Source organism: Anser anser (assembly GCF_964211835.1).
Source record: "Anser anser genome assembly, chromosome: 10".
Taxonomy (NCBI): domain Eukaryota; kingdom Metazoa; phylum Chordata; class Aves; order Anseriformes; family Anatidae; genus Anser; species Anser anser.
Window position 1 is genome coordinate 12907205 of NC_139730.1, and position 10313 is coordinate 12917517.

Sequence of the window (10313 nt, forward strand, 5' to 3'; positions counted from 1 at the left end):
TTAGGTGCTGAAGCAATGTCTGTTACAGCTCGGTACAGGTATCATTTATGCGGCTTAATATAAACGCAAAAGGTGAAATCATTATTTTGCAGACATGGATGACAGAGCATGTGATTTGGCATAGTAAGTTTTAGGCTAGCTAGAAATGAATTGCACAATATTTAAACCTGATTAGGTACATAATAGGCTCAGCAACGGATTACTTTTCTCCTTACAGTTTATACATATATATACACACATACACAGACAGGCATTTTATCATTAGCTGCATTTTAGTCTTGTCAAGAGACAACTACCTACTGCCAAATGACTGAAGTGATACTCTTAGAAAGGAAACTATTCTTGGTGTGCTTTGCTGGGAAAAAAAAATAAAAAATAAAATAAATTCCAGTTTGGTGCCATCCCCGTGGGCAGATCTCACATCCTGGCACTGCTGAACTGCTGGGGGGGGCAGGCAGGAGCACAGCACCTGCAGTGCCAGCATCTTTAGGGCATCTGTGGGGCAGGAGGTGTTGGAGCCGAAGGGCTGCATTCCCTTTTGGGCTGCTTTTCTAGGACTTGGAGGAAAAAAAATGGTTGTTTAAAGTGCATTTAGAGTCTGAAAAGCATCTCTGAGAAGGAGCTTTCCCTCCTCCTGCCCCACAATGTCCATTTGCTCCCATTTACAAACCAGCCCTGAGCCCTGCTGCCTCCCTGCAAGCCCCTCACTGGAAGCCCGACCTCCCCAAACTGGGCAGGATTCGGGGGCTGGTGGACCAGGAGGACTCATTCTTGCAAAGGATCCTAATAGAGCCAGACAGCCAAGTTTCACTGCGCTTTTTAGGAGTGCAAGCAAGGAGGAGTCACTCCCACCAGCCCAGAGCTTCCCTAAAGAGCTGTGAGCCAACAGGAAGAAATACTGGCCTCATTATTTACACCATTGGCGGGGCTGGTTGGATGTGGGGTGGCAAGATTGCACCAAAAATAGGTCCCACGAGAGACACTCTGCCAGTTCTTGCCAGTTTTAGTTTTGAAACAGAAGCCTATAGAAAACAGGTCCAGGCTACAGGACCAGGCTGGTCTCACCCCCCAGAGAAAACCTGTCCTCATTCCCCAACACGCACGCACCCATGCACACAGCAGCTCTCATCTGCAGCCACGCAAAAACAATACTGCTCTTCCACAGCAAAATGTAAACTACACATTTACAACACCACGCACTGAGAGAAGGTGGAGATCCTGAGCCAGGGATTGGATTAGGAATCTCTTGGCTTCCAGCACGTCAACAGCAGGATTGAAGGGTTCTCTCTCCTGTTTTAAAAATCAGCTAAAACAGCCTTTTTTTTTTTTAATGGCTAAATCAGCCACCTGCTAGTTAAAAAGCAGAAGAAAAGAATTCCCAGGATTGCTTGCCCTTGCTGAGACACTGGCAAATGGCTGGATACTACCAAGTGAAAGAAAACTCACGTCAGAAACCTGTAGTTCAGCTCTTATTTAGGGGGGAGATGGGTGCTGGTCACTATTTTGTAATCCTTCCCTTTTGGGGGGACTTTTGGCTGATGTAGTTCTAACACACACCTATCACCACAGTAATTAAAAAATCACCACCGTGCACTACTTCACAGGGAAAAGAAGACACAGGAATGTACACGTACTATCACGCACAGCAAGAGTCCTGCAGGTCAGCTCACAGCCTCTTCAGAATGAGAAATATAAGAGAAAGAGAACTAAGAGAAAGAGCTCGAGGTGATGATGGGGAAAGTGGGAAAAAAAAAGTAGATTCTGTTACAAAGAATGGGGAAAGATTATGGTTCGCTCTGGCTTTCTGAAACAGCTGCAGGAACTCGACTCAGCCTTCCTTCTCCTTCCCCCCAGTGCTTTCCTCCCGAGGACGGAGCCCCGCGGCTCACATCTCGTTGGAGTAGGTGTAGTTGGGGGTGGCCGAGTACTGCGTCTCGTGCTGCATCATGGCCCCCTGCGCCGCCCCCATCGCCGCGCTCTGTGCTGCCTGCTGCACGTGCGGGTTCTTCCAGGCGCCCGTGGTCCACTCCTCCTGCGCTTTGCTGAAGCTCCCGCCGCTCCCCCGGTAAAACTTGTGCACCTGGAGCCGAGAGGAGGTTGGAAAGGGGAAAAAACAAACCACACACCCAGTGCCCCACCACCACCGCCCCGCCGTCGTACCATAGTGAGGGCGATGAAGGAGAAGACTGCCATCCCCGTGAACAGGATGGTGGGGATCAGCATCACCACGGCCGACCCCACGTTGGTCCCGAAGAAGGAAATTGCCGCAATCCAGCCGCTGCAAGGAGATGGAAGCCACCACGCTCAGCACCCCTCCCAGCTCCTGCCGCCAGCTTCCCCAAGGGGAGAAGCTGCCGGGGATGTTAAGACCCCGAGAGGCAGCTTCCCCTTTTTTCTTCCACCCCACCACACACAAACACCTCCCCTGGGTGCCGAAGCACCCGTGGAAGTTGCCTGCAGGCCCATGGTGGGAGAAGCACGGCCCTTACCAGACACCCCAGCCAGGGATCCCCACGGCCTGGATGATGCTGATCACCAGCTGGGCCATGAAGGTGAAGAAGAAGGCCATGAAGCTGAAGGAGCTGTCTGTCCTGCAAGAGAGGGCTCCGTCAGCTCCTGCGTCTCCGGCCCCGCCGCTCTGCCCACACAGGGCTCCCCCACCGAGCCCCAAACAGCCTCACGGTGAAGGTTAGGAAGTACAGCTAAAAGGCTGGGCAGGAAGAGCAGAAATTCCCCAAATATTCAGGCAGTGCCTCAAGCTAAGCACCACGTAGGAGTTTCCAAAAAAAAAAAACCAAAAAAACAAACCTTGAGAAGCCAGGCTCAGGTGTGACCACTTACTTGAAAGCTTTGTAAATAGGTCTAAACCAGCAGACATAGGAGCAGGGCGTAAAGAGAATGAGCCAGAGAATTGCCAGTCCCAAATTAACAGCTCCGCCGCCTCCAATCAGCCATGCGAGGCAGCCAACGAGATTCACCGCCAAGGTGATGCTGTTCACTGCAAACACACACACACGCAGAGGGAGCAGAGTAGCGTGCACGAGGAGGGTGGCGTGATCCCGAAACCCTGCGGCAGTTCCGACCCCCCAGAGCCCCCCAAGGGGACTCATCCTGCCCGCGTTTATGGGCGAGATGGGGGAAAGTGCTCTGGAGACAGAGCTGGCTGGACACACAGCTCCAAAAACCAGCAGGCGTGAGCTGGGGGGGATTTAACACCCCAAAACAGCTACCCCAGGGAAGCACAACTATTCCCCCCCCCCCCCCTTTTTGTGGAAAGGTTACAAGAGCCCTCCTGGCGTGCAGGGGGATGTTAGAGAGACCGGGGCGAGCTGAAGGGGTTAGAGAAGAGCAGTGGCTCTCAGCACTGAGCACGGCACACGCATGCAGAGAGAAAGAGGCAAGGCTCTCAGAGGAATCCAGCCCACGCATCTGGCTTCACGCTGGACGTGGGCATGGGGGTCAGGGCTTTTGGGAGCCCACAAAGGGGTTGCCAGGAGCTTGGGGCCGTGGAGAAAGCCCCTCGCTGCAAAGGAAACCCAAAGAGGCTTCGCTGGCAGCAAATCTTCCACCACGATGGTGGGAAATCCAGGGGACGCTGCACCCCCTATCCCATCCCTAAAGGGTTTAGGCACAAGGCACAAAGGTCCGGAGGGGCAGAAGGGGGAACGATGTCCTTGTTTCGGGGCTGGGGACCCGCAGCCCATGCAGAGGACAGCCCACACTCACACATCCAGAGGTAGTAGAGCCGCTTGGCCATGGTGCGGTGCTGTGGCGGGATCTCCGCGTCGAAGTCCTGGTAGAAACATGGCTTCAGGGGGATGAACCTGGGCAGCGGGGGGAAGTTGTTGGCTTTCTCTGAAAAGAAAAAATCCCAAAAAAAGAGTTAAGAAGGGGTGAGGAGCGGGAATTACCCCAAGTCCCTGCGGAAACCCCCATACCTGCCATGCTGGCACGCTCTCAGCTGAGAGAACTCCGCAGGGAAGCTGGAGAAGAGCCGGGAGCTGCGCGAAAGCTGGAGGGAAGAGAGAAAACAGGAACAAAAAGTGGGATGTGGAGAAAGGCAGAGGAGGACAGGGCCCTGCCCGTGGTGGAGGCTGGAACCCGAGGGTCCCCGAGCTCCCTGCCCACCCCGCGGCCTCTTCTCCGGGATAAACCCGGCTCCCGCCACCCACGCCGACACCCTAATTAACCCCTCATTAATCCTAATTAACCCCTCATTAACGAGGATTTGGCCACGGGGGGGGGAGCCCACGGGAGGGGGCACTCGGGCGGGGGGGGGACACCCACGGGGGAGGGGTGAGGACACCCACGCGTGTCCCCGTGGCGGGCTGGGGTGGGCTCAGCACCCCCAGCACCCCCCTCAGCCCCCTCCCAACCCCCCCTCATGTCGCGACAGTCGCCAGCGGGCTCCCCACGCGTGTCACGGGCGGGCTCCCCACGCGTGTCGCGACCCCGCGGACTCCCCCCGGGCCCGCTGGCCGGGTCTGCGTGGTAAAAGCCCCGAGGTCCCGGCCGGGCCCCCCCGTGCCCGTGCCCCCCCCCCCCCCGCCCCTCACCGTCCCCACGGGCCCGTCGCGGGTGGCGGCGGCCGCCCGGCGCCGCTCCTGCCGCAGCGGCCGCGCTCTCGCGAGATTTCGCCGCCCCACGCACGGCGCCTCCCGCAGGTCTCGCGAGAGCTCGGGAGCTGTCCAGGGTCCCGGTGCCGCCCGGCGGGCCCTGAGGGGAGGGGGAGCGGGGGGGGGGCTGTGGGGTCAGGGGGTGCTGGGGGCTGAACCCCAAAAAGCACCAAAAAAAAAACAAAAAACACCAAAAAAACACCAAAAAAACACCAAAAGCCACGGGGAGCCTCTGTCCCTGGGGGGCTGGGGGTGGTGGGAAGAGCCGGGGGACGGCCAAGGGCGAGGAGGTGGGGGGGGGGGGGTCCCTTGCCAACAGGGTGCTGCAGCGAGCCCGCCCCTCTGGGGGCACCGCTGTAGGGGAAATGGTGCTCCTGGTGCCCCCGGAGCTACAGGGCACGGGCACACAGCGTTCGGCTGCCGTGGTTCTGAGTCAGTGCTGTTAGCAGAGCGCTGGGAACAGCACTGGTTCCCCTTGCTCGTAACGGATGGCTGGGAAGCCGAGGGTGAGAGCACAGCCAGCACCCGCAGCACATTAGGGACAGCAGTCGGGAACAGCCAAGGGCCCAGACCCAGCAGCACGCCCCTTCCAAACACAGCATTAATCTCCAAAAACCCGCTACCAGCCACGTCCAGCAAGAGCCGAGCAGCTCCCAGATCAATCCACAGGCTGAGCTCCCATCCGGGAGGCTCCAGTACCCCCAGAGCTGGGGCTAACCCGGGCCCCACAAACCCCAAACTATGGGGAAATCCCTGGGCTGAGCTTAAATAGAGCTGCTGGACCTGCTGCTGGGGCCCCGCGGGTTTATTGGGGCCCCGAGGGTTTATTGGTGCCCTGGGGGTGTAATTCTTCCTCTGCCCCATCGTGCTGCAGCTCGGTGGAGGGGCTCGCCCCACAGCAGGGGTCCCTGGGTGTGGGGTCAGGGTACGGGGTCACACCGCAGCTGTCCTACCGCGACCTGAGCCGCCCCGATGTGACGCGCAGATGGGCGCCGACTGTCCCCGTATCGCGTGCTCCAACTTTCCGAGCTGCTCCCGCATTCAGCAGCTGAAAGAAAATATAGCGAGGGCAGGCGGAGGGCAGGGCTCGGGTTTCTGCAGCCTCTGCCATCAGCCTCTTCTCCATCTTAGCCAATTCCATGGGTTTTTTACCCAATTCCTTTCCCCCCCCCCAGTCCCGCTCCCATTCCTCTCCCACCCCGCTGCTCCCCAGCATGGAATAACTGCGCTGCTGTCCTCCAGCAGACGCGCTGGGAGGGTAATGAATGGCTTCGGATGGTAATTAGCAGTGGAGCTGCTAATAACGCAGCTCATTTCCATTTTAAGTGTTGCAGAGCACTGTGAAAAAATGGACCGCGGGTGGCAGGATCTGGCCCCAGCCCGCAGCTTTCCTTCCTGCTGCATGCACAGTTGCTGAAATCCTTCCTATTTATTTTCCTGGGGGGCTTAGCATCTTTTGGAGGCAGCATTTTCCCGCAGAAGCTTCAATCCACCCCAGCCAGGCTGAAGGGAGATCTGACATGAGGATGCCCTTGTTGTCGTGGTCCTGCCTCAGTTTCCCCTCTTGGTGGCAGCTGCTTTCAGGAGAGGATGCTCTCCTTCTCTCCATCCCCATGGGTCTCCCAGCCCTTTACACCATGGGGTGTCCCATTTGGCACCGTGGGGTGTCCCGTTTGGCACCATGGGGTGTCCCCCTGTGCATCTGCAGCCCCTTTTGGCCCCCCGAGGCTGGTGGCCAGGACCAGGGGACGTCCCAGCAGCGGTGCCCCCTCCCACCCGCTTTAGTGGTGGCAGGGACGGGGCTTGCAGACCCGTTCGTTTATTTATGGCTTTTGCAAGCCCTGCTCGGGGTGAAAACAATCCCGGGTCCTCCAGAGGCCGATAAGATTTGGCTGCAAGGCAATACTCGGCATCTCTTTCCACTGTGCAATGATCCCCGGGCAGCGGGGTGGAGGCCGGGGGGGACAGGGGACAGGCGAGAGGTGACAGGGGACATCTGCTGACGTTTGCAGGCAGCTCTCGGTGTCCTTGAGGGAAGGGACCAGGTTCTCTTTAAGGGGGCAGGACTCCGGGAGCATCGCGAAGCCAGGAGAGAGCTTCTCCCTCTGCCTTCGCAGGGATGGAGGCAGCGGCTGGGTGCTGGCATGGGAGGCTGAGCAAGGGGAGGAGGAGGAGGAGGAGGAGGGGAGGGAGAGGGGGAGGATCTGCTAATTACACCGAGCAGCTCTGGGGGCTGCTGAAGTCCACAATGAAGCAAAGAGCGGCAGAAGCCAGCGCCGCAGCGGGAGCGGAGGAGCCCGAGCGTCGCCGAGAGCCACAGCCGGTGGGGACAAGCAGGGGCAGCCGGGGGGTCCCGCAGCTCTGCACCCCCCTGGGGACACCCCCAGGCTAAGGCCGGCGGGGGGCTAGGTGCCTGCCGTGCCCACCGGGAAGGGCCGAGCGATGGCAGCCCAAGGAGGGGCGGCCAAGCCCACGGCCCCGGCCGGGATGGAGAACTTCCGAAAGGTCAGGACGTCGGAGGAGGAGAGCCCCCTGCCCTTCCCCGACCTGCCCCCGGGCGTGGTGGAGATGAAGGTGAAGGAGGGCAGCAAGATCAGGAACCTGATGAGCTTCGCCATGGCCCAGATGGAGCTGAAGGGCAGCCGGCAGATCGTCTTCAGCGGCTGCGGCCGGGCGGTCACCAAGACCATCACCTGCGTGGAGATCATGAAGCGCAAGCTGGGGGGGCTCCACCAGGTCACCAAGGTGCGCTACAAAACCTTGCTGGAGGTCTGGGAGAACCAGGACCCGACGCCTGGCAGCGCGGCGCAGAACCTGACCGTCCACAAGAACGTCCCCTCCATCTGCATCCTGCTCTCCCGCGACCCCCTGGACCCCAACCAGACAGGCTACCAGCCCCCCGAGCCCAGCCAGCCGGGAGAAGACCCCTCGAGCTCCTTCACCAAGGGGCAGAAGCGACCCCTGCCACCTCCTTGCGAGGAGATGCTGCCCAAAAAGCTGCAGGGAGCCAGCCCCGGCAGCAGCCCATGGGGCTCGGGGGACGGGGAGAGCCAGCCGGAGGGCCACCACTGACCTGCCACCTCCTGCTTACAGGGGGGCTTGGGGGATGCACCTGGGGGCTGCTGATCCGGCCCGGTGCTGCCCCCAGGGCGGTGGCAATGCCACAAACTGCCCTGTCCCCCCTCCCGGTTGCCGTTTCGGTGACTGCTGGCAAGGACGGGGGCTGCCTGTGGGAAAACCTCCCCTCTCCAAACTTTTCCTCTGCCTGGCACCGCGTGCGGGGATGCGGAGCTGCTCACGCCCACCTGCTAAATAACCCCCTGCTGAAAAGGGCTGCGGACCCCCGGGACTCCCGCGGAGCCGGAGCATCCTTTGCTTTTTGCCCAGTCCGGGAAAAGCAGCACCGCACCACACTGAGACGTCTCGGCCATCAGGAGAGGCAGCCTTGCACAGAAACCCCTGGAGTGACACCTTCATTACGAAAACTGCTTCGATTACGCCCGGAGAGGAGCTGTCAGGTTTATTAATGCTGGGCTCCGCGCCTCATGGCTCCTGTGATTCATCCCGAATAACACACAAACAAGCGGGTGGGTCACGCTCTCCCCGCTTTCTGCCTGCCCTGCCCCACTGCTTGTTTCCCCTTTCCCCTCCGACGTGGCATTGTTCCTATTTTGTGCTTTTCTCTGAAATACCTGAAGCTGATCCATCCCCTCCCAGAACCGCTGCAGCCCAAGAGCCAAGGAAATGATCCCTGGAGCACTGTTATTTATTTATTTATTTATTTATTTATTTATTTATTTATTTATTTATTTATATTTTCATAGCAGCCCCCAAAGAGAAGAAAATGAAATAATCCTTCTCGTATCAGATGTTCAGGTCTTCACGCTCCTGGAGTTGTTTGCAGGATCCGGAGCCATGGCGAAAGCCTGATGTCGAGGGACTGGGGCAATGGGGAGCATCGGGCAGCTCGTCTCCTGCTGCGTGCTGGACGGACACCGGGACGAGGGGGAGCTTGTGCCTTTGTAGGTTTGGCTGCAGAGCCCTCGCCGAGGGATGGCTCACGGAGAAAGCCCTTCAGAGCGAACCCCCTGCTTTTTCTAGGGGTAAAAGGAAACTAATCGAGAATAAAAGCTCTTTAGAAATAGCTGGAGTATGCCTATGGGAAAACGGAGGGATCAATTTTGCGACTGCCCATGGCACAGATGGGCACGGGGAGGGTGGGACTGCCAAGCCAGAACAGGGGGATCCTGGCCAAACCGTGCCCCAGGGGATGAGGGATCGGGGCCAGCCCCTCCTGCATGCCCTGGCAGCCACTTGGCCCCGGCTGGCACAGCAGAGCCTGGCAAAGCCTCCCCCGGAGCCCCCATCTGCCCCACTGCAGCCCCCTGCCAGCACGCAGGGACCCGGGTGATGGGGGAGCAGGGGGTGGGTTGTGGGGGACCAGCCGAGCCCAAAGCCACCCGGTTCCCCCGCACCCTGCCCGGGCAGGACCGAGTCAGTGGGTACCGGGTGAGTGCACGCTGGGGATGGGGTCAGCAGGCATCGCTGCTTTGTCCAAGGCTCGCCTGGAAAGCGCTTTGCTTGGCTGGGAGAGGGATTGAAAGGAGACAGGGGAGTGAGGAGGAGGAGGAGGAAGCAGAGGGCTGTTTTGTTTGGCAATGACCTTGTTATCTCCCTCAGCAGGCAGCTGCTCCTCCCGGCCAGAGGCTCCCACTTATCTGCCCTGCTGCAGATTGATTCATTTCACTGATCTGCCACCGTGTAATTGAACATTAATTAGCAATTGTTTCCTTTTTTTGTCTGTGTTTTCTGTTTGTTTCTTTGTTTTTCCATGCAGGGAGATTGGGGGTGTAGAGGGGTGGGGGGACATAAGAAGTGGAGGGGGCTGAACAGACCCCGTAGCATCTCCCACCAGTTTCCACCCTAAATTAGGCTAAAGAAGGACTTCCTACTATGTATAAAGAGATGAGGAATCCTGGACATCACAGAGGGTGATGTTCCCCCAAAGCCTCGGCCTTGCCCTTGCTGATCACAGCCAAGGATTTCTGGTCTCCTAACATGCTGGCCAGCAATGGCAGGACTTTGGGGGCAGATTTATTTATCCTTAACAATGTGATGGCTTCCCCATCAAGCCAAGGAGAGGGGCTGGGAAAGCTTTCCTATCGGATAAGCAGAGCCTGTGTCAGTGGGAGATGGAAATAAAACAAGTGCAATTCACCCAGAACATCCCCAACAGCTTTGTGGCCTGCATCCTTTGGTATCCAGCTGAGATTCTCCGAGCTCTCATCATTTTTGCCCCTCGTCACCCTCCAGTGCCACCGCACTGCTTAGTAAACACTGATCGAAGCGTAAATGAGGCTGAGAACTAAGAGTCCTTCATCCTGCTGCCATCTCACGTTGCTCCCAGGAAAGAGAAGAGCAAGAAGAGAGGGAAAAAGAAGTCAGTCGTTTCACCTTATTATTTCGTTAATGTTCAAAATTATTTTTAATTGATTTTGTACGCAGGCAATTTGCAATCTTGGAGGCAACAGGAGCCTGGGGATTTCAAACGCCTCATGTTGCTGGCTGCGTACCAAGGATTTCCTGCATGAGGAAATAGTTAAAAAAAAAAAAGACTAACTCAAAATATGAAGCATTTATAAATAGTAGGATGGCATCTGGCTCAACGGGGTCCTAAGGCGACATTGTGAGTGAAAA

The 10313-nt window shown here is 57.8% G+C and overlaps 2 protein-coding genes across 2 annotated transcripts; one reads left to right on the top strand and one right to left on the bottom strand.

The window, feature by feature from the left end:
• On the bottom strand, positions 1-4681 carry SCAMP5 (secretory carrier membrane protein 5). Its single transcript, XM_083850568.1, has 7 exons — positions 4557-4681; positions 3939-4012; positions 3727-3855; positions 2842-2998; positions 2490-2591; positions 2161-2278; positions 1-2080 (listed from the first exon to the last, which is right to left on the bottom strand). The coding sequence occupies exons 2-7, from the start codon at positions 3943-3945 to the stop codon at positions 1886-1888; spliced, it is 708 nt and encodes a 235-aa protein (XP_083706694.1). The 5' UTR covers positions 3946-4012; positions 4557-4681; the 3' UTR covers positions 1-1885.
• Positions 4682-4761: 80 nt separating this feature from the next.
• RPP25 (ribonuclease P/MRP subunit p25) lies at positions 4762-8416 on the top strand. Its single transcript, XM_083850574.1, has one exon. It carries the CDS (start codon positions 7059-7061, stop codon positions 7686-7688), a length of 630 nt encoding a protein of 209 aa, XP_083706700.1. The 5' UTR covers positions 4762-7058; the 3' UTR covers positions 7689-8416.
• The last annotated feature ends 1897 nt before the right edge of the window (positions 8417-10313 follow it).

Bases quoted from the DNA above. Each gene is read 5' to 3' on its own strand.
- SCAMP5 (XM_083850568.1), bottom strand. The intron at 2,999-3,726 runs GTGAGTGTGGGC...GTGTGTTTGCAG, and splicing joins GCTCTACTACCTCTGGATGT to TGAACAGCATCACCTTGGCG. The intron at 2,279-2,489 runs GTAAGGGCCGTG...ATCTCCTTGCAG, and splicing joins ATCCCTGGCTGGGGTGTCTG to CGGCTGGATTGCGGCAATTT.
- RPP25 (XM_083850574.1), top strand. From the start codon at position 7,059: ATGGCAGCCCAAGGAGGGGCGGCCAAGCCCACGGCCCCGGCCGGGATG.